General features: G+C 44.1%; 1 protein-coding gene across 1 annotated transcript in view; it reads left to right on the top strand.

The window, feature by feature from the left end:
- The first annotated feature begins 8,177 nt into the window (after positions 1-8,177).
- Positions 8,178-23,918, top strand: part of E2F7 (E2F transcription factor 7) — a 37,423-nt gene continuing 21,682 nt past the window's right edge. Inside the window, exons 1-5 of the mRNA XM_043880055.1 lie at positions 8,178-8,431; positions 9,117-9,206; positions 16,818-17,093; positions 18,396-18,564; positions 22,812-23,102. Coding sequence (XP_043735990.1) covers positions 9,117-9,206; positions 16,818-17,093; positions 18,396-18,564; positions 22,812-23,102 — 826 coding nt within the window. The 5' untranslated portion in view covers positions 8,178-8,431. The remainder of the gene's footprint in view (positions 8,432-9,116; positions 9,207-16,817; positions 17,094-18,395; positions 18,565-22,811; positions 23,103-23,918) is intronic.

The raw sequence follows: 23,918 nt of genomic DNA, 5'->3' as shown, positions 1-23,918 counted from the left end.
TTCAGTCACTAAGTCATGTTGATTTTTTGTGATCTCATGGACTACAGCACACCAAGCTTCCCTGTCCTTCACTACCTCTCAGAGTTTGCAAACTCATGTCCATCAAGGGAGAAATAAATGCAACAAAACATTAGACATTATTTAAAAAAAAAAAAACATGATGAATAAGAAAACATTCTCATTTTACTTAAACTACATAAAGTATAAGATAAAATAAATAAAACTATGCTTTCTTACAATAAGGACCTACAACTTTAAAAAATGACATTAAACAAAAGAAAAAATGATTTAGCACTCCTTTGCTCAAAACACAATAACTTTTGATGGGACTTTTATAACAGACAACATGTAGAGAGGAGAGAAAGAGAACTTAATTAAGGTAATTATGGCATCATTAAAATGTAGACCAAAAGAATATGTCCTAATTTGCTGGGCCTTATGGGTCCCTGTGCTAGATGGTATCACTCTCTATAATGGGTGCAGCCAAATATAAAAACAAAACAAAAGTCTGTTCTACCATCTCAGAAAAAGCTGTTTATTTGATCGGCATGCTCTCTCTGGAGATTTTACCCACTACAGATTTTATTCATATATTTTAAGTCTTTGACAGGAATAATAATCCAGGGACCCCGAATAATTCTATGAAGTTGGTCATGCAAGCCTCTGTTTTCTCACACTCCTTTCTGAACCCTTCTCCTAGCAGGAGGCTCTTCCTCTCCCTCCCCCTTTGGAATGTAGAGTCACCTCCATTCAAGCTTTCTTCCTTGGAAGAAGGGACAACTCCTGTCCCCACTCTTACCTGATTCCACTTATATCTGCCCCTCCCAACTATGCCTGTCCTGAGTTCTCTCTTCTTGTAGGTCTTACTGTCCACAGACACTCTGATCATCTCTGAGTGTAATGAGGCCATGAATACACACCCAAGAACTGACCCTCGTAATCTGCGACTAGAGGAACAGAGAGGAGCATTTGGGAAATCATTCAACCAAAGAGACCAAAATTTGATCCAGTCACAACATCTCAGCCACTGGAGTTGGGGAGAATCTATATATAACAAAGTGCCTACTTCCCAGATGGGGGCCCCAGCCCAGGCCCCAACACAATGCTTAGGAATAAGGATAAGAAGTGAAAAGTAACCACCAGGAGAGACTGTTCTCTGACTCCCTATCTTGGCACAGAAATGAACTAAACTGATAAGACTTTGCTTGGGGGGTTGGTGAGAGGAGGGTGCGAGAAGGGGGCCAAACCCTTCTCCCATCCTCTGTGGCAGCAGCAGTAGCTGGCGCCTTTGACAGAGTACACAGCGGCATCACAGAGCATCCTTGATGTCATGGGTACCAACAGCTTCACTAGCCAGAGTGGCCAGGCTACATGGCGATATCTGGCATCCCGCAACCCCAGTGTGGGCAGAAGGAAATCAACATATGGCACTGGAGGCCCTGGGTGTCAGGGAGGTGGAAAGGACTTGTTTGAGAGTATGTGTGACGAGGTGCCCAAATTCAATGGGGAGGCAGAAGTGAGTCTCTGAACATGGCTAGAAGGTTCCATGTTTTATAGAAGGTATTATAGAGAAACATTTTTTACATTAAGGTTAACTTGATTTTTACCCCCAGGTATGATCTGAGGATAAATGTCTTAACATGTTACATGAGTGATGTTAGTTAAGTGATTACTCTTTTCAGGAACAGTTTGTATTTCAAGAGGGATTTCTTGTAGACAAAACCTTAATATTTGTATACCCACACTTCCCCCAATTGTTAACTGGAGTTATGGCTAATGTACCTCCATTGAGGCTCAATACTCTACTTGTCAAGTTTGTTCTAAGGCTGAAGGCCCCTGCATAGGATGAGGTGGTTAGGTTCAGGAAAGCTGATATTTTAAGTATTTCAAGTTTCTAGTTCCTGAGCCCCTCATCCCAAACTCTTCTTTCCACTTCATAATGAAAACATTTTCATTTGGTCCTACAGAGTATTATTAATGAAAAAGTACTATTAAAATTATGCTATTAGGGAGCATTATATAAGTATATTTATTATATTCTATATTATATATTTATTAAGTTATGTGGTTTTATAAACATAATTTATAAAGTATATTATAAATATAAATTATAAAATATATATTTATAAAGATGTATTTATATAAAATAATGCTATTTTAACTTATATAAAAAGTTACATTCAGGCAATTTAATTCTAAGCTTAGAAAAATGACGACGAACATCAGCCCTTGGCCTGATATTTTTCAACACTGTCATTATTAATGTATGTATGTACATGATGTAACATGACGAGTGGAGAAATGTGTCCAGTATCACCAAATATGGAAACTAAAAAGTGACTTCAGCAAACATTCTTACATATCCACACTAAGTGATTAGGTGTCAGTAGCAACATTTTTAGGAGAATATCCTAAGCATCCAATAAATACCTAGAATGACAGAAATGGACGACTCTCAAAGACCCTTCAAATCAGACTGACAATTTTAAAGAGAAAATTAAGGCTAAGTAGGCAATATTTTTTGTTCCGTGGCGAAGCTTAACTTGAAACCTATGCCCCTCCACAACTCAAAATGAATTCTTTCCCTTCTAGCTAAGGCTCTGGAGATTAACAGGACACCTACCCCCATTTTATACAGAATCTGGTTTCCAGGCTAGTGGTCAATCCCCACTTTTACCCCCCAAACACTGTGGTCCCCCCAAACAACCACACCCAAACCTGCAGCATAAAAGTAGCATTGCATAAAGGGATGTCCTACTATACACTCTTCAGTACCACAGTATTCCCAGAAACACCCAACTCAGCTCAATGTCCATCCTATGTGTTGTGGTCTGAAATGTTTGTTATAGCGCAACCCATGCACAATCCTTGCCTAAAACACACACACACAAGTGCAAACATATACAAACGCACACAAAATATGTTAAATTTTAATTGCATGAGGACGCATGTCACACAATCCTTAAGGAAACTGATTTCGCTCGGTAGTGCCAAGGATGACAAGGACCCTGTAAAGATAAAGAATGAATTTCCTCTGTTCCCTGTGGGACATGTAGGCACAGTTTAGGCGCCTCTCTTTGAATAGCTGGACATCTGGATGTTGTGAGATGGGAGCCATAATTGCCCTTTGGTATTAATATGATCTTTTTTTAAAAATTGTTACTAAGGCCATGAGCAGGAACCAATCATGAACTGATCCTCCTTCTGACATTGCTTATGATCAGCCAAGAATAAGTTCTCTGCCTTCTCTGAACCACAAGCAGTAGAGAAGCAAATGCAACACATTCCCAGACCCAGGAATATCTGAAGACAAAGCCCATTTTAAATGGTAGCCCTCAGTTTAAGAAAAACCATTAAACCAATCACTCAGACACCTCGGAACTGCCAGGATGTGAAGTCAAGGTCCCTCTGTTACCCATGTGGTGAAAAATCAGTTTTTAATTCCCTTCTGTGACTGAACTTTTGCAGACGGATGTTACAACAAGATGACTATGCTTGCAGTAATGGAAGGAAAGGAAAATATCAGAGGAAGCTGATATATTAACTGGACAATTCATACTAAATGAAATGTGTTGTATCTCACCACAGTATATTTTCCCTGCAAAGTGTGATCAATTGAGATTGGGAACCCCAAAAGGGCAAAAGACTATCGGCAAGTTTGAGAAACCACGCAGTATGTCTTATATATGGAAGAATGTCAGTCATCTGCTGTGTTATCTTCCAATCACAGCCCCTGCTGCTCATTCGTCTATTGATTTCTACCTGCCCATCAGCTTTCTCATTTACAACCTCAACTCCTTCTGAAAACCAGTGATGACATAGCCATACTGTTCAGAGACAGTACTCCAACACACTTATTTATGCTGATGTTTTCAAGCCCCAGAGTTTATAAATAATCTGTCAGTCACTCAGTTACTCAGTTGAAGCTAACAGTGGCTGGGAATTCAACTAGGGCATCAAGAATATGTGACTTCTTTCTGCCTTCACTCATGGAGCCTGAGGATCCATTTCTGAAATCACTGAGTCAGAAGCATTCAAAGGAGTCAATGAATAACCATGCAATTAGCATATACAAAGAACACGACACTAGGAACTGAAAAAACATGTAATACCCAGGTCCAATTCCAGATCAAGTAAACTAGAAATCTCTTGAGTGTGTGGTTGAGATAGAGGTTTTTTTTTTTTTGGTTTTTTTTTTTTGGATTGGAGGATAATTACAATATTGTAATGGTTTTTGCCATACATCAACATGAATCGGCCACAGGTATACAGTGTCCCCCACATCCTGAACCCCCCTCCCACCTCCCTCCCCACCCTACCCCTCTAAGTTGTCCCAGAGCATCAGTTTTGGATGCCCTGCTTCACGAATCAAACTCACACTGGACATCTATTTTACATATGGTAATATATATGTTTCAATGCTATTCTCTCAAATCATACCACCTTCTCCTTCTCACACTGAGTCCAAACGTCTGACAAGAGACCCACCTCAAACCTGGGGACACATACAGGCTGAAAGTGAGGGGCTGGAGAAAGGTATAGGTTCTTTAAAAAAAAAAAAAATCTCTCCAGGTGATTTTAAAGCACAGACAGGATTGAGAACCATGGTCTTAACACAGTACAGGACCCTGAAGACTGTGGCCACAAAAGTGCACAGAGCACAGTTTCTGCTCTGTCAGCTAGCAGAGGCATTGTGGAGCCCAGAACCACCATGCAAGTCTAGCCAGCTTGAATCGCCATGCTGTGAGGAAGATCAAGCCACATAGAGAAGTCACATATTCTTGATGCCCTGGCTGAGTTCCCAGCCACCATCAGCTTCAGCTGAGTAACTGAGTGACTGGCAGATTACTTATGAATTCTGGGATGTGAAAACAGCAATATAAATAAATGTGTTGGAATACTGTCTCTGAATTTGCATCAAACATTCATTTTCTAGTTTTCCTCTAAATCTAAGATCACTCTTGTTCAAGCAGTTAATGAAATTACACGTGTTTGAAGCCACATACTGAGTTTTTCATGTTTTGAATAGAGATTACATTTTAATTGAAATAGGTGGATAAAATACTCTGAAAATGCTATGAAAAGGTCTACAACATAAAGCTCCCTAACTCCAAAGAGACAACCAGTATTATTTTGAAATATCACAGAAATGAATAAACTAACTATTGGAATGGTGATCAAGAAGGCTGAATGGGGGTCCCTCCAAAAAAGGCATGCATGCATGCTTTGTCATGTCCGACTCTTTGCAACCCCATGGACGGTAGCCCACCAGGCTCCTCCGTTTACAGGATTTCTCAGGCAAGAATACTGGAGTGGGTTGCCCTTTTCTACTCTAGGGGATCTTCCCAACCCAAGGATTGAACCCATGTCTCTTGCATCTCCTGCACTGCAGGCATTTTTTACCGTACACCACCTGGTGCATGTCCTAATCCCTGGAATCTGTGAATGTTGCCTTATTTGGAAAGGTCTTTGCAGACATAGGTAAGACTCTTGAGATGAAGTCATTCCAGATGATACAGATAGGACCTAAATCCAATGACAAGTATCCTTCTAAGGGGCACACAGGAGAGATTTAAGACCGACAAGGAGGAGGCACTGTGATCACGGAGGCAGAGATCTGAGCAAGAAAGCCATATGTTACTCAGGATTACTTACAGCCACCAGAAACTGGAAGAGGGGAGGCAGAGATTCTCCACCATAGCATCAGAGGGAGTGTGGCCCTGTCAACAACTAGATTGTAGAACTCTGGCCTCCAGAATTGTGAGAAAATAAATCTCTGGTTTACCAACAAGTGTGCAGTAATTAGTTACAATAGCTACAGGAAATTAATATAGTTGCAAAACAACAATATTTATTCATCTAACTTTCTGCTTCCACTACAACTGCAAAATTTAATAAACAGCAATTTTATTTTTTGTATTTGTCCTTATGCCTCTACCTACAAGACAAACCTCAGTTAAAAATACCATTTCTATTATAAAAGTGTCAGATTTTTATTACTTTATTATTTTCCTTTATGTTTAAAGCTTCCCATGCTTTTTTTTTTTTTTTTTGGTCTTTTTAATGTACGATCTAGTGGTGATTTTCAGGCTGTATTTACCAGCAATCTTTTTTCTAAGATTTTTTTTAATGTGGGCCATTTTTTAAGTCTTTATTGAATTTGTTACTGTAACACTTCTGTTTTGGTTTTTCAGCGACAATGCAGGTGGGATCTTAGCTCCCCAACCAGGGATCCAACTCACACCCTCCACACCGGAAGGTGACATCTCAACTACTGGACCACCAGGGATGTCCCCCTAGTGTACAAAGGTAAGCACTGATTGAGCATTCTGAATTCTGCAGAGAACTTGTTAAAAAAAAAAAAAAAAATATATATATATATACACATACATACATACACACATATACGCCGCTTCCCAGTGTTTCAGTGGTAAAGAATCCACCTACAATACAGGAGACTTGCAGGAGAGATGGGTTCTATCCCTGAGTTGGAAAGATCCCCTGGAGAAGAAAATGGCAAGCCGCTCCAGTATTCTTGCCTGGAAAAACACCCACGGACAGAGGAGCCTGGAGGGCTACAGTCCATGGGGTTGCAAACAGTCCGAAATGACTGAGCAACTGAACAGCAACACACACACACACACACACACACACACACACACTTGGTACAGAAAGGATAATAATAAGAATGCTATCTTTGCTAGAAAGTGTATTGTTTGTAGGAAAATGTTTGTAGACAGGCTTTAAAGCACACACACACACACACACACACACACACACACACACACACACACACGGTACAGAAAAGATAATAATGAGAATGCTATCTTTGCTAGAAAGTGTATTGTTTGTAGGAAAATGTTTGTAGACAGGCTTTCAAGCCTGGCAAATTCCAACAGTGGGACGTTCTACAAAATAACAGTAACCCTCAACATTGTCAAGGCCATCAAAAATGAGGAAAGTATGAGAAATTGTCAAAGCCAAGAGGCACCTATGGAGACATGAAGACTAAATGTAACGCTGTATCCTGGAACAGAAAAAAAAAAAAAAGAACATTGGATAAAAATTATGGAAAACTGAATGATGACTTTAGTTAAAAATAATATAGCAATATTGGTTCATTAGTTTGAGTAAACTCCGGGAGTTGGTGATGGATAGGGAGACCTAGCGTGCTGCTATTCATGGGGTCGCAAAGAGTCGGACACGACTGAGCGACTGAACTGAACTGAACTGAACTTAATTAAAACAAATTTTAAGATGTTAACGAACAGATGAAACCGGGTGCCCGCTGTCTGGGAATTTCCTCTACTATCTTCTCAATGTTTCTATAATTTCAAGCTGCTTTTAACAGCCACGCCTATTAATACACACACACACACACACACACCTCTATCAATATTCATATTTTAAGTAAGAAACTAAGGTTGAAGGAAGTGAAACATTTCAAACAAATCAGCAATGTTCCTCGATTGTTTCCCAGAATGCTAGTCCATACTGCAAACAGTTATTTAATAAGGCTAATTATTGGCGATGTTCTGAAAAGGGAACACCACCAAAAAACTTTCCTGGACTTGCAAAGGAAAAGGAAAAAGCAGCTGGTCCTGCTGGCAGTCGAGTTTCCAGGGCTAACTGGCGTGCCATCTGCTTGCCGCCGCAGAGCGTGGTAACCATGGTTCACGTGTCACTCCAGCGTTCGCGTTAGAAGTCGGCTCAACAAGCCTGGACAATTTCGCGGCCGCGCAGGTTGCCGGGGGAGGGGGTGGCGGCGGCAGCATCCAGAGTGTGTGTATCGTTTTCCCAAACTCCATCTGCTCCCTCGTCCCCGGGCTGTGCCCGCGGTCTCCCCGCGCGGCCAGCCGAGGGACGGGCGGGTATTTTGCGCACAACAAAAGAACGCGCGTCCTCCTCCCCCCGCCGCCCCACGCCGCCCCTGCCCTCGCTTCCCGCGGCCGCCCGGGCGCGCGTCCCCGGGAGCAATCGGCTCCCGGGCCGGAGGTTTCCAGGTACCCGGAAGGGGAGGGGGCGAGGCGGCCACAATTGGGCGGGTGAGGCCGAAACGCGCGCCCAGGAGCGCCAAGACGCGGAGGGCGGCGAGCCCGGGCCGTGCCGCCGCGCGATTGGCCGGGGCCGCCCTGCCGGCCGCCGCTGATTGGCGGATGCTCGAATTCGGTCTCAAGGCGCCAGAGGAGGTGTTTTAGCGGGGACCGCGGTCCAGGGCAGGAGTCGCGCTCGGCGGGCCGGGACGCTGGCGCTCCGCGAACGGCACGGGGTCCCCGCCAGCGAACGGTGCTTGGAGCGGGGAGCTGCTCGCCTAGCTTTCCCCGCCCGATGTCGCCGTCCAGCTGCTGATCGAGTCCCCCAGCTGATCCCGCTCCACTGTGGGGCTGCGGAGGTCCCGGGAGAGGCAGGAAGGCTCCTTCGCAGAGTGGGAGTAAGTAGCGCTGGCAGGGAGGCGGGAACTGGGGGGAAAGGGGACCCTGGGGCTGCGGCTACCAGTCTGCCACCCCTCCCCACCCCGGCTGGCGGGGAATCGAGGCTTTGCTGCCTCTGGACCAGGCGTGCGTGGGGTGTCTGGGCTCCAGCTCGCCCTCTGGCCGGGCGGTAGAGAGAGGACCTGCCCAACCTCAGGAGCTAGGGGTTTCATTGCAAGAGTTTATCTTTGGGGTCTGCTCGGAGGCCTGGGAAGGGACTGCGCTAGGCACTGAGTGGGTTAGGTCTAGCGATCAGGTTTCCTTCCCCCCATTCAAACCCCCGTCAAAGCCGAATTCCTCCCAGTTCTTTGCGCCAAAATTAACTGACCCAGGAGACCCTGTACTTTCTGACAGATTTGCCCTACACCCTCTTGACTTGAAACTTAATTTTGTCCTGTTACTTTTCATTAAAAATTACTATTTTTATCGGGTTTTTTTTCCCTCCCAATTTCAGTCATTGCTAAGCACAGCTTTAAGTGTTTGTGTTCGTTCGTGTGCGTTTTACAGACTTGGGGTAGCCACGACCCTGGAAATTCCCAGGATGAGCTTAGGGAGGGGAAGTTCATGTTCATGAGCGAGTAATAGATATTTCTGTTGACGGAAAGAATATCCAACTGTAAAGTCGTTTTCTAATGTACATTACAGATGGAGGTAAACTGTCTAACACTAAAAGACCTGATCAGCAGGCCGCCCAGACTAGATTTTGCAATTGAAGATGGGGAAAATTCACAAAAGGTAAGTGAACTTAAATACCTTAAGCTCTATCATATTTAGGATGGTAATGTCTAATTCAGTTAAGGATTCCAGCATCCCACTTGTATTTGTCTTATAAACATAATTGGTGAACATTTTAGAACTATGCCTTTTTTTTAAGGGAGGAGACATCCAGCCATATCCTTCAGTTTCTCAGTCACTATGTAGTGGAAAGAGGCTAGGTTACGTGTAATGCTGAAGCAAATTTATATGAATCAAAGATATGCTAGACACTACAGTCAAAAGACTGTAGTACTTATAGTTATCAAGAGTAGAATTAATGCATTAGTGCAAATGAACTTACAAAACAGGCTCACAGACTTCCAGTAGGAGCTTCTGGTTGGGGGTGTAGGGAGAAGGAAGTGTTTAGGGAGTTTGGGATGGACAGGAACACAGTGCTATATTTAAAATAGATAACCAACAAGGACCTACTGTATAGCACAGGGAACTCTGCTCAATGTTATGTGGCAGCCTGGCTGGGAGGGGAGTTTGGGGGAGAAGGGATACATGTGTATGTATGGCTGAGTCCCTTTGCTATTCACCTGAAACTCTCACAGCATTTTTTGTTAATCAGTTATACCCAATACAAAATTTTTTTAAAAAGTAGAATTAGCTAATGCTGGTCAGAAATGTTAAGTCTCAGTTCCCAGGAAAACTCTATGTGCTAGATTATTAAAGTATAGAGAGATGTTCTTCATACTGATGAACCAGCTCCTAGAGGCTGTCCCATCTTCCCAAGAGCATGAGCAGGGCCTCCCGATAAAGTGAATATTCACCAAGACTGAATAGTTTCAGCACTCCTGCTGGTTATGCACTGAGCCATCCCTTGTGGTTTTGCATGCCTTGTAATTTGTAAGACAGTGGGGCTGTGTTCAAGAAACATTACGAAGTAACCAACCATAGCAGTGTCTAAACAGGACTCATGTCATCACAATGCCCTTGCCAGCCAGTGCCCTACTGAGTAGGTGGGAAAGCTTGTTAGTAATGAACATCTAAGCATTTTGAGGCAGAGGCAAGTAGATATGACATAGCCAGGTTTAGAAACTTTAAATATCAAACTGAGCACAGCCACTTCCTTAGGCATTGAACTTGTCTCGGTCCCTGAGCTTAATTTTAGGCTTAGTGTCCATCATGAAACTGCCTGACTGCAAAGCACCTGTTATATGGGCCTTTGAAGAATACTTGACAACCATTAATTTTGGATAGGTGAAATTAGATGCTTTTTCATGTATGATTTCCACCCCCCACCCCAGCATTTGATTTATTTTTGTTGCAAAAAGAAGTATACCAAAACATTAATGTTTTTAAAGAGGACTTTTAAAAAATTCCATTTGCCATATGAGACTGGCAATGCCCAGACTTTAGATTATATATTCAGAGTTTTGGTTTTGCAAGTTTCAGAGCAAAACTTTTTGTTTCTCTTCATAATTTGGATGGGACAGCCTAGAAAGAATGTGTATACCTTTAAGGAAGTAAGTGTTAGTCAGTCAGTCATGTCTGACTCTTTGAGACCCGATGGACTGTAGCCCGTCTGGCTCCTCTGTGGGAGTCTCCAGGCAAGAATACTGGAGTGGGTAGCCATTCCCTTCTCCGGGGGCTCTTCCTGACCCAGGGATCAAACCTGGGTCACCTGCATTGTAGGCGGATTCTTTACCGTCTGAGCCACAGGGAAGCCACGTGTATACCTTTGCACAGAGACAAAGTCAAGGGGGGAGAAAAGGCAAAGTTGGTATCCGCTTCTTTCCTTCCAAGTGGGTGATTTTTTTATCAAGTGCTTTCAACAAGGGTGCTTCTCCTACTCTAGCCCAGTAAGTACTGTGCCTGGCTGAGCTTTCATATGTTAGTGGGTTTAGAGAAAACTCCAGATGACTCCATAGAGATTTAGGAAAGTGACTAAAATGTTTGAGATAGAATGCAGGGCTTATTTCACCTGTCAAAGAGATGGCAGAGGAAAAGATCAGTGCTCCAGGAGATGCTCGACGGGGCTTTCATCTCTCTTTTCACATTGCTGGAAAGGAAAGGAAAGAGGAATTCTAGGGATGCTGAGAATGTGGGATTTGGAGTCAGATCTGGCTTTGAGTTCCTGTTCTACCATTTGTTAGCTCCATAAGCTTGAATAAATTTATTATTCAGTTTTTCAACAAATATTTATGTTCCAGTTGCTGGGGGTACCGTGTTTTAATAAATCTCCTAGCTTCCCTAAGCCTATTTTTTATTTTATGAATTGGAATTAGTAAGTAGACGCTCTTCTCTGGGTGTCTATAAAGCACCCAACAACCCATATTGTTCACCCTTACTCAATTGAACTGACAGCTCAAAGATAAATATGATGCAGGCCTGGCCCTCAATTACCTCAGAGATGTTTCAGGGGCTCAGATGTAAACTCACCAACTAGCCTGTGATTTGTTAAGTGCTCTAGGAATGGGAACCAGTTGCCCCAGCAGAACAGAAGAGTAAGAAAGAAATTCACGGGGAGTCCAGAGGAAGTTGGAAAGCTTCACTGGGGAGATAATACTTGGGCTGAGGACTTCAGCCTGTCCGGGAACAAGAGGAATAAGATGGCCTTTGTAGGCAGAAGAATCATATGAGTCTGTGTGGTGTGGACATTCAAGAAATGTTCAAAATTTCCAGAGTGGCCAGAAGCCAGTGGTACTGCCTGAAACCCCCTGGTGGGTACCTGGAACAGTGTCCTATGGGTCAGTCAGCATGTGAGGACTTATCTTTCTTGACGGTCTGATCTTCATTGGTCACAGGCTATGGTACTGCATGCTTCTTACCACTCACGGAGAAACTTTTCTTTAAAACATAAAGTTTACTGTGCCCAAGTTGTGAGATTATAAACAAGACTCTCCTTTTCGGTTGTCTGTACTGCATTTAGGAATGACAAAAGAAGAAAAAGGATGGTTTGGGATGAAGGAGTGGACAGGAAAGATTGAGCTTTGGGAGGCCTGTGTGAAGGGGGTGACACTTGAGCTAGGTCTTGAAGGAATGAATGCTAAGACTTAGGCAAGTGGAAAGGAAGGACACTAGTAAAGAAGTGGAAGCTAACATAGTAAATTTGGGGACCTCACCTAGACTTAGTGGGCATGGCTTTTCTTTGAAGGTCATTCATCTTTTGCATGCTAAGTTGCTTCAGCTGTGTCCAACTCTTTGCAACCCTATGAACTATAGCCCATCGGGCTTCTCTTGCCATGGGATTTTCCAGGCATGAATACTGCAGTGGGCTACCATGCCCTCCTCTAGGGGATCTTCCCAACCCAGGGATCAAGCTCAAAAGAAAGTGAGTTCAACTCGAAGCATTTATTTATACCCGTGTGCTTACAGGTAAATAAATAAATATATGCAAGAGGCAGTTGGTTGCCTGATTTGGGAATTCATGGAAGGTTCTAGCCAGATACAAACTTGGGAATTATCAAATACATGTTGGTTTTAAAGCCATGAGTGGGTGAGCTGCCCTGGAGAGCAAATAGGGAAGTGTGGAGGGCTGAGGTTTCTAAGAGCACAAAACGAGGAGCTTATGAAGGAGCCTGAGAAGGAACAGTCACAAATAGAAAGAGAACCAAGAGAGAAAATGTGCTAGCTCAGAAGGACTGAGAATTTTATAAAGCAAATAGTCTTAACTGTAGCAGTGAGGTCAAATGCGGTTGACTTGTCACCTAAGATGTGATCTAAACGAGAGCAGTGAATAAGAGCAGACTGGTGGTTTGAGGAACCCCGAGAGATGGGCAGGGGAAAGTCCTGGGTGCAGATTACTCATTCTGGAACATGTGCTCTGAAGGAGAGGAGCATGTGTCAATGACTAGGAGACATCTCCAGAAGTGCCTGTCATATTTGCAATGAGTCTTAAAGAGTAGTTGGGTTTCAGCGGGCAGAGCTTAGCCTGTGGAAGCAACGTGATGGTGTGAGCAGCAGTTCAGGTGTGATAAGAGGCGGGACAGGCTTGAAGAAACACGAGTGGACTGTTCATGCAAAATGTAGGACATGCATGAAGTGGGACTGGAAAAGAGGTTGGCACAGTATCACCAGGGGCCTTGAACGGGCTGCTGCTAACGTGATCAAGGCTGCATCTGAGAGAGAAGCAAGGTCATTTCCAGGGTGTGGCAGCTTTTTCCTGGCAAGCAGATCTGACGTGGAGATTAGCGGACAGGTGGTGTAGGGAGTGCCCTGGGGACGGTGCCCATTTAAGGAACAAGAAGGCAGCAGAATGAGACAGCGGGTGGAGTGGAGCAGTAATTGATCAGTCTCCGTGGAAGTCGGGTTCACCCTGAGGGAAGCTCTGGGATGACCCCCCTGGAGTGGTTCTGAGTCTGGGCAAGAGGACCAGGCTTCTCCATGTCGGTGTGGCCTCTCCCAGCCCCTGAGGATGGTCCTGGTCTCTCGGGAAGGGGTGTGTCCTGGGCGAGTCGGTCCTCTTCAGTCAAAGCATGAAGATGCTTATTGTTGGCATTAGTCCAGCAGCTGGGGAAATGAGGCATTCATTCCTCAAGAGAGCTGGGTACACCCCAGTGTCCACTGCATGGCTGGGCAGCCTTGCTGGAAAGCCTTGGAGATAGGTACTTTGGTCTGAACCCCTTATTTTATAGATCCGGAAACTTGAGTCCAGACAAAACCAACACTTTGTCCAGTATCAACAAAATACAGAGTGGAGCCCAAAACCAGGTTTCTCAATCCAGTCGCTTCCTCCACCTTCCACAGCGTCAGGATTTGGGGATGGACAGACGGATGGAGCACAGTGTGATTAGGTTGCAACTGACTTTCTGCCCACCTGAGACCTCAAAACAATTTTCTGTCTTATTTTCTATTGATGTAGAGGTGTGGTAACGATCGTAACCTCCCACGTGACCTGACTCCCCTCCTACTTACCCAGGGATTGAACTTGGGTCTCCAGCATTGCAGGCAGATTCTTTACCATCTGAGCCATCAGGGAAGCCCCAAGTATTACTTAAACTGTAGTGAAAATATATCAAAGTGCTAGAGGAAATAATTGATCTGAATTGCTCCTCAGTAGGGAAAAGTAGGAGGAGCTCAATGTTCCTCGGAAGACAGCTACCACGGAGGCAGTGGAGAAGGAGGAAGACTCTCTGCACCTCCGCAAGCCTGGACCACGCCCTCCACCATGGGGAGACCTTTTAAAATAACTCGATAATCAAAGCCCGTTGTTCCTTTTGCACCTATGAGGGGCAAGGCATTGTGCCAAAAATAGTGAAGAATGAGACATGTGGAACTAGCTCCCTGACCTCCAGAGGTGCACAGTCTCCTTAATGAGACAAGACACATGCCCAGGAAGTTAAATAGCAATACGATGTGCTCTGTTCTCTTAGCTCTGAGCTCAAGGATGGATGGTAATAAAGAACGAGAAAGTTGGGGAAGAGAATAGCTAAGTTTTATTGAGTGCTCACTATATGCCAGGAACTATTCTCATAACTCCGGAGATCAGTATTTTTATGAACTCATTTTCAGTTGAGAGAATTAAAATATAGTGAGGAGAAGGAAATTGCCTGCACTCACCCTGCTGATGAGCTGGCCCTACCAGCCTGCATGCAGAACTGCTACCCATGCCGCCTCGCCATAGATGTTTGTGGGGATCAGTGGCCTGCTGGGTACCCTGGAGCTGCGAAAAAGATAACTCCATCCCAATTCATACTCCAGACCAGCTTATTTCTAGATGCAGAATTTCGGAAACTTGGACGCAGGAATTCAGAAAATGTTATCAGCTATTTCTTGCCCTACCCATGACTTTTATACTGAATGAGTTTGTATGTGACCTCAGGCAGGGTACCCTCTGTGTGCCTCAGTTTCCTCATCTGTCGGCTTGAAAAATAATAGTACCTAGGTTAGAGGACTGGATGAGGAGTTAGTGGCGTGAAGTGCACGGAACAGGACGTCCCTGGTGGTCCAGTGGTTAAGAATCCACCTGCCAGTGCCGGGGACGTGGGTTCGATCCCTGATCCGGGAAGATTCCACACGCCACGGGGCAGCTGAACCTGTGCCCCACCACTGCCAAGGCCACCTGCTCTAGAGCCTGTGTGCTACAACCAGACAGGCCACTGCACTGAGAAGCCCGCTCGCTGCAACTCGAGAAAGCCCAGGCGTAGGAACAAAGATACCGTGCAGCCAAAAAAAAAAAAAAAGTGCATGAAACAGATATTGTCTGTAGCACATAATATGCACTCAGTACTTTCCCTTGAGAGTTCTCCTGTAGAAGACTCATCAGAATTGCACCCTGGCAGGGACTTGTTAAGAGATCTGAGGAGATAGAGGCTGCATGCTGACTGCTGCAGTGTTATGAGAAATTGTCACCCCCATCTCTGCTCCCTTCCCGTTACCCTAGGACAGAACTCACTCACCATGGCTAGCTGGCAGCTTCCACTGATCCAAGGAACAAGAGATGGCCTGCTACCCTGAATTCCAGTTTCTCCCAAACAATTCTTTTTCCCTTTCCACTTGTTGCTCATTTATAGGAAAACACTTTTTTAAAACCGCTTCTCAGCCAAAATCTAAGCATGCAGTAAGCCATAGAGTGATATTGTGTACAGGAATATCAAATATGCAACTCATCCACCTTGCTAATTATGTCAGGCACAATTGCCTGGAGGTGAATTCAGCTACGGGAAGGGCAGAATCTTTTCTGGTTTTGAATGGCAAATCTTATTCTGCAGGAAAGATATTCATTTCAGAAACTAACTTCATAGTTTCAAATGTGAGTTCTGAGTACTCAGTCCTTTTTCTTAATGGATTAGCGGGCCCATCATTAATCTTTTCTTATAATTAGCTAAGACATTTTACTTAAAGTTATGGTCTAGGGAAAGGTGCTAGTCCACAAACTTCTATCAAGCTGCAAAAAATCAATAGCAGAACTTGAGAGTTTAGCATTCAGAGACCTCTGTGTAGTAATTGGATCTTGCCCCTATAACATCTAAGCCTGTGATCAGTGGTCTCTTGTTAGACAAGCTATAGGTTGGGTTGAGTGGCAAACTCAAGGGGAGAGTCACATGTGATGGGAGTTGCGTGTGGGTCCTATGAAGGAAGACCTTGTATCAGCCTGTGGGAGTTTGGAAGTGCCTTCAGCAAGGGTAGTTTGAGAAGCAGCACTCTAGGGGAGGGACCATACATTGCCGGATGGTTTGAAATGTGGCCTTCTGTGGATGCCCTTCCATTAACTGCTGTGTTAGCACTGGTGAACACTCAACAGAAACATAATCACTCTTCACTAGTTAGTGCAAACTTGTGAATAGTGTTTTAAAAATACGTCACTGAGAAGCAATATGGACGCAACCCACATTGGCCCTTATTGTCATCCCCGACTCTTATAAACATTCACCAGTGACAGATACTCTCATGCCTTCTTTCACACAGATGCCGTGAAAAATGTTTAAAAGGAGTAGCCAATTATAATCAGTTTCTCATTGGAACCACCTTTTGATTCCCATGGATCCTTCTGTTTGTCTTCTTTCGTCCTGATATTTTTCAGCCCTGGACGTGTGGTCTGTTTGCAGTTTCTTGTCTTAGTGAATGATGGGATCAAGGTGCACTCTTAGCTGACACCTGCCCTTTCTCATTTTTGCTAACAGGTCTTTTTTTTTTTTTTAATAGGAAAATATATTTGTTGATCTCTCAAGGATGGCCCCAAAGACGCCAATAAAAAATGAGCCAATTGACTTGTCAAAGCAAAAAATCTTCACTCCAGAAAGAAATCCCATCACTCCGGTTAAGCTTGCTGACAGACAGCAAGCAGAACCATGGACACCCACTGCTAACCTGAAGATGCTCATTAGCGCCGCCAGCCCGGACATAAGAGACCGAGAGAAGAAAAAAGGACTGTTCAGGCCCATTGAGAACAAGGATGATGCGTTTCCAGACTCCCTGCAGGTATATAGGCTGTGCCCCTAAGGGCTTTCATAGAATTGAAAATTTTTAACCTAATTATTAAAAAGTCACAGAATTCTTAACTTTTTGGTTGCTATTGAGTTGAAAGCACTCTTCTACTTAATCCTTTTATTTATTTACAGCTGAAGTGGGACTCTCAGTCTGTCTCATTTTTCATAATGAGTGTTTTGTATTCTTTTCTTCAGGTTTTTTTTTTTCCTCTCTTTACCAGTACGAGTTTTTTTTAATGATAATTTTTTTTAAGCAATTTAACATTGCTTAAATTATTGCTTAAAAAAGGTATTTAATAATTTTGATTTAATGAAGAAATTTGGATTTTTTAATGCTGCCATGAATTATAGTTTTCAGTCTGATTTAGTAGTAATCTAAATATTTGTTTAGTTCACTGGTTTAGTGCTTTAACATTAAGTTGTCTTTAAATTACCTGTCCTGTAGGAACCAGGGCTCTTGAACAAGCAGCGTATATATACATTTTTTAAAAAGTCTTTCTTGGGACTTAAACTGAGCCTTTTTCAAATGTGGGTTGATAAGACAAGGGAACTCGTTTAATGTGCTTACAATAAGAAAGAGGAAGGAAGAGGAAGATTCAGCTGTCCTTGTTCAGGTCTATCAACTCTTGGTAAATTGTGAAAAATAAGCTTGGTGACACAGTGCAGGCAAGTCCATCTCAGATTTTCATGTTAACAGGAATTACACAGGATCTTAGGGAAAAATAGCTTCTAATACATCAGGTCTGAGGGAAGGCCAGAGGTTTTTACAGCTGCTGCTGTGATCTGCAGCCTGATGAGCACACTAGTCTCAAGGGTGTAGCAACCTGTAAATTATTGCGTTGTTCACTTTTTAATTTAACCAGTAGACTCAGCCTCAGGGCTTCCATGGTGGCTCAGATGGCAAAGAATCTACCTGCAATACAGGAGACCTGGGTTTGATCCCTGGGTCGGGAAGATCCTCTGAAGACGGGAATGGCAACCCACTCCAGTATTCTTGCCTGGAGAATCCCATGGACAGAGGAGGCTGGGGGGCTGCAGTCCCTGGGGTTGCAGAGTCAGACACGACAGCGACTAACACACACGCAGAGACTCAGCCTCAAATCACAAAGGAGGAGGAGTTCCGTTCAGAGAAAGCAGTAGGTAAAAGGTTAAGAAAATTGGGTCAGGAAGAGTATTTTAACGAGAATCTGGGATGGTAAGGATGAGGATGGGGATGCGGTCCCTCCCACTGCAATCTCTCCTTCAGGATGCTAACCGCGACATCTCCCCCCTCCCCTCTCTCTGCCCTCTGTAGCTTGATGTTGTAGATGACAGTGCTGTGGATGAGTTTGAAAAGCAAAGGCCAAGCAGAAAACAGAAAAGTTTAGGACTCCTGTGCCAGAAGTTTCTAGCTCGCTATCCAAGTTACCCTCTGTCAACTGAAAAAACTACCATCTCCCTGGATGAAGTTGCTGTCAGTCTCGGTATGTATCATGGGATCACCTGGAGGCCTGTCTCCAGTTATGGTGGGAAATTGAGTCCTCGGGCAAGCCCAAGGCTCCAGATCACCTCCTCTACTACGTAAAGAGCAGGCCCTCCAAAAGAGTGAGGACAGAGGAGCAGGTAGAGTTTTTCTTCTGTCATTACCGTCATGCATAGAATCCCAGGGAGCCTTCTAGGCCTGAGGGTCAAACAAATATTTGGTTTCTTTAACCTCAAAAAATGTGTTTGCAAAAGACTCACGTTACAAATTAATAGCTAACACCTTAATTCTATCTTATTTCAGCCAGACTCAAAAGATTTTTAGAAATATCCTGCTGTTTATTTTTTCTTTAATGCTTCTAAGAGTTCAGAACTGCTATTATTTCTGTTACAAAGCCAAATTTGAAAGCAAGAGAGTTATGTTTGAAGCCCTGTACTGTGACCTTCACAGCAAGTCTGCCCAACTAGAAAAAGTACATCTGGATATAATTCAAACAGCTAAGCCTTATAACAAAGAGGAATACATCCATCCACATGGTGTGACTGGGTGTCATGTACAGTGGTGTCTGGGCTATAAATATGCAGGCAGCTGATCCAAGTAGAGACTCCTAGTGGACATGGATTGCAGTTAGTTTCACAAGGAACGTACTGTTGACGATGAATAAGTAGAAATCACAATGATTTGAAGATGTCAGAGTGTCGCCTTAACAAATTAGGACAATTTACATATAGGGAAAAAAAAGTCTGAAAGAAGTCAGCCCAGTAGTCTTTATGAGCCTGGAGGAGGGCATGGCAACCCACTTCAGGATTCTTGCCTGGAGAATCCCATGGACAGAGGAGCCTGGGAGGTCCTTCGGGTTGCAAAGAGTCAGACACGACGGAAGTGACCTGACATGCACGCATGCAAGGCTTTATGACAGCTTATACTTTTAGTTGGTTTGTTAGTTCTGTATCTTCCCATAGCCCTAAGAATGTGGCTCAGTTGATCCTTGTCAATCTGAATTATTCAAACGGATGGTTAAAGAGATTTGCTGGAAATTGAAGTAATGAGGAGCCAGTGGTTGCGATGGGAATACCGTGGGCTGGACTTTGGGTAAGACAGAACTGGATTTGAAGCCCAGCTTTCTAATGTATAGACTGAGAGAGATTTAAAAAGTTAATTAATCTTTTCTCAGTCATAGCGTAAAAACCAGAGCACCTACCTTGCAGAAACTTAGAAAAGTTAGGAGTCATGTCAGTAACATGCCCAGCTCAGGGCCTGGCTTAGTAACTTATTGCTCCATGGAACTATTTCTACTCAGCTGTTATGAGAGGTTCCCCCTGCCTACTTCCACAACCCTCAAGCTGTCCTGTCAACCTGTACAGCCAGGAAGAGGAAGCAGAGGGCTTTGAAGGGGAGCTGTTTCAGAACCCAGGAATAGGATACAGTATTCTGGCTCTGGTAGCAATGAAACGAGATGTGAGCCAGCTGGACAGAAGCTTGGTGTAGACATAGCTGAGGCACTGGGTCCTAGAAACTAGTCTGAAGAGGTTGAGGGTAAAAGAACAGATCACACAATGCCTTTCTCATTGGGCTCCTCTATACACCCACCCCTTATCAAGAGATCTTGCTGATATCAAAGCAGAAGAAAACAGATTAGATGTTGGAAGGCTGCCTTACAGGTCCCAGGGAGGACAGGAGAGTAGACTCCTGCTCTCATAGGGCTGTGGGTCTCCTGTTATAACCGTCTGCAGCAGAAGTCCAAGGCTTTTGCAACAACTTCCTACTGTGTCATGATTTTCCAGGCCTGCCAAATGAACTTTCTGTCTCTCTTCATGTGAGATAAGACGGGGTCCCTTCCTAGAAGCTATTTCCAGGGTAACCATCTCCTTGATTGAGTCTAAATTCCTGGCTCTATCCCAGGTCACAAGCTGTAAGACCAGATTTTAACCAAGGACCTGCAGAGCATTCAAATTGCACTGTTTCCCAGTTTCTGCTCTCATGTAGATTTGATAACTGATATTACAGGTAAGACGTTAAAGGGAATGACTTTAGTAAATGGAAAATTACACAGCCTAGGAAAATTTACTGGGCTGAGATGCTCTTGATAAGCTCTGTGGGGCATAGGGAAGCATGGTAACAATGAGGAAAGGCTTGCGGGCATAACCAATGCCATGACTAGGATGAATAGGATTGCCTTGAAGACAAAAGGAAAAGAAGTTTCAGCGCCAGGGACAGTCTTTCTGACAGAGCAACCTGCAGGACCTGAGGTCTGTGAAATGCAACTCTTAGATGCACCCAGACAGTGGACAGCTAAACTCAATCCAGGTTGCAAAAGCGAGTGATCAGTCAGGCAGCACACCTATTGTGCATGTCAAGCGGTATCTTACTGTCTAAGTGGTCCGAATCGTCCTTTTATTTCTTATTTCTTCCTTTATTTCTTGGGATGTCTAGCCGCTAGATGGAGACTTAACAGCTCCTGTCTAATACAAAAAAACAAAACAGGCGGGCATATGGCTGGCCCTGGGGTGTCTCAGTTGCATTCACATGACATTTCTAATGGGAAGGTTTATGGCGAGTTACGCTCTAAACGAGATGTGTTAATATATGGAAACAGACTGGACCCAGGGCCCAGGCAGATCTGGACAAGGGGCTGCTGACTGTCTTGCCAGCACCGTCCAGCAGGCATCTGGCAGCAGAGCCAGAGCTTTTGGAGGGTGAAGAGCCTTTCAGGGTCATGAGCTGAAATGTTCTGATTGACTGTGAAATGCCTCTTCAAGCGGGGATAGCACTTCCTCTCAGCTCCACAGTTTTCTTGTAATCTGGTCTACTTCTTGTGTTAAGTCTTTGTAAAGCCAAGAGCTGCATACCCTGAGTCTGCTCTGATTATACAACAGCTGTTGGCAAGCGAAGGGGAAGAAGGCATTTTTGTTGCTGGGCCCTTTTGCTTGGAGATGCCTGGCAGCATTTGTTACAGATACTTAGGCAAGAGCAAGAAGGGCCAGTGAGTCCCAAAAGCCTAAGTGTCTATTGCATAACAGGATGAGACACAGATGGGAGGTTTAAAAAATCTGTTTCTACTGTCACCTTGAATGCCAGCAGGAATTTTAGATACCTCCAGCACCACACAGGGCGTACTTACAAAATAATATACAAAGAGCAGATAAATTAACACCTGTCAGAATCCCTTTAAGTTTATTGTCACACTGAATCCTCCTCATTTTGTGAGATAAATACCCAGGCACAGAAGGAGTATGTAACTTCCAGGCTCACCCAACTAGTAAGGGATAACACAGGGAATCCAGTCCAGGCAGTCTGACCCTGAAGACCCCACACTTAACCCATGGAAATATTTTTAGTAAATTCAATAGACTGCTCGTAATCCTGGATATTTAGGGAGTGCTGCGTGAGTGGGTAGGGAATCCGTGAGCTGGCTGGTCAGCCTGTGCAGGAGTTTCTGTGCTCCTCTGTTGGGCTGTGAGGCAGGACACGGGGTGTGAGAGCATGGGGGATTGTCCGTGGCTGTGACGGGCACGCGGAGACCTGTACGTGCCAGCCCCGGCCCTGGCTTCCGCCTGCACCCTGAGGAGGGTGCCCAAGCTCTTGACTCCTAAGTTTCCTGCACAAAATAGGAAACAGAATATTTACCATCTGTGTTCCCTACTGGCCATTACAAGAATTAACAGGGTAATTTTTTCACATCATTCAAACTCCAGGAAGGAGAGTATAGTCCAATAATGAGGTTACAGTTATTGGACACAGTTTTATAGTCTGTATAATTAGGACTAACTACAAGTCAAAATCAACTGTCCAACCTTCATCAAGCATTTATTACTATGATGCATATTGCTCAATCCCACCAGTTTTAACATGTTGAAATGTTCATGTGGTTTGCCTAACAGGTTCAAAGAAAAGTTGCTCTCCTATTTATGTAATACAGATGAAACTATCATCCATCTCAAGGTGGATGTTTACCCTAGATCTTATCAAGAGTTGGATCCCAAGAAGAAAAAAGAAAAATAATTTCTGTTGCTTGCATTCTCATAGGATGAATTTGTTGAGCAATTATATTTGCTGGGCAAAGCATCACACAAAATAGTTCACAGACAAGGCCCAAGCCTTCAAGGAATTTATACTCATAAATGTTCTTTTGGGCTTCCCTGGTGGTCCAGTGGTTAAAATTCTGCACTTCCACTGCAGGGGACCCAGATTTGATCCCAGATCAGGGAAGTTCAGCATGACAATGGTTGGCTTCTATTTTTCAAACAGGCGTTGAAAGGAGACGCATCTATGACATTGTAAACGTGCTGGAGTCGCTGCATCTGGTCAGCCGGGTGGCCAAGAATCAGTACGACTGGCATGGTAGGCACAGCCTGCCCAAAACCCTGAGGAACCTCCAGAGATTAGGAGAAGAGCAGAAATATGAGGAGCAGATGGCACACCTCCAGCAGAAAGAGCTCGACCTGATCGATTACAAATTCGGAGAACGCAGAAGAGATGGCTGTCCCGATTCCCAAGATCCACAGTTACTGGATTTCTCCGAAGCAGACTACCCCTCCTGTGAGTCCCCTGGGCCCACACAGGTCTCTTCTGAAGATGGAGAGGGCCAGATGGGCCACCCTGGAGGCATGTGGCCTCTCGGTATCTCTCATGGAGACGGGCAGACAGATGGCTTCCCACCTGGGCTGCCCACTCCACCTCACGGGAAACCTGTCTAGCGGCAGTTTCATTGGTGTCTGGTGTGTTTGGATCATAGGTGGCGAGTAGCGTTCCAGTTTCAGATTGACAGTCCCACACTGCTGCCTATTTGTGAGCCCTTAAGGAAAATTTACTTGGAAAGAATTTCTCTCTTCAAGAGTCTATTTGTTTCATTATATGTTGGAGTGGACGACTTAGAAAAGAACCCAATTTGCAGGAAATGCTAATGAGGAAGACAGACAACCTTTCATTTGATGCTGAATTTTTCTTACTTATATTGTATTACATTGTTCTCCCCGCTCCTAGCTGCTGTGTATGCTGTCCTTCTTTGATCTTTATTCTCACCCTAATCCTCCTTGCTAAGCTGATAAAGTGCAAATGTTCCTTATGTTTCACTTGCAAATATAAGAAATAGATATGGAAGGGTGGGCCTGGCTGTCATTCCATTCACTACCTCATGCCTTTAATTTCACCCTATGAACCAGTCTTTATCCAAATAACCAGAGGAGACAGCCATCTGTCGGGGATGATTTGCCTGTCATCTGTGGCAACACACGTCTAAGCAATGTCTCTTGCTTACTTATTCTTTATTTCTTTAACTTATTTCCAAAACACAATGGAAGAGGTGGGCACCTCCTATGTGGATGGTGTATTCTAGCTCTTGTGGGCTCAGAGAAA

This window comes from Cervus elaphus, chromosome 3, assembly GCF_910594005.1.
Source record: "Cervus elaphus chromosome 3, mCerEla1.1, whole genome shotgun sequence".
Taxonomy (NCBI): Eukaryota; Metazoa; Chordata; class Mammalia; order Artiodactyla; family Cervidae; genus Cervus; species Cervus elaphus.
The sequence above is the reverse complement of the archived record's forward strand: the minus strand, read 5'-3'. Positions and strand labels throughout refer to the sequence as shown.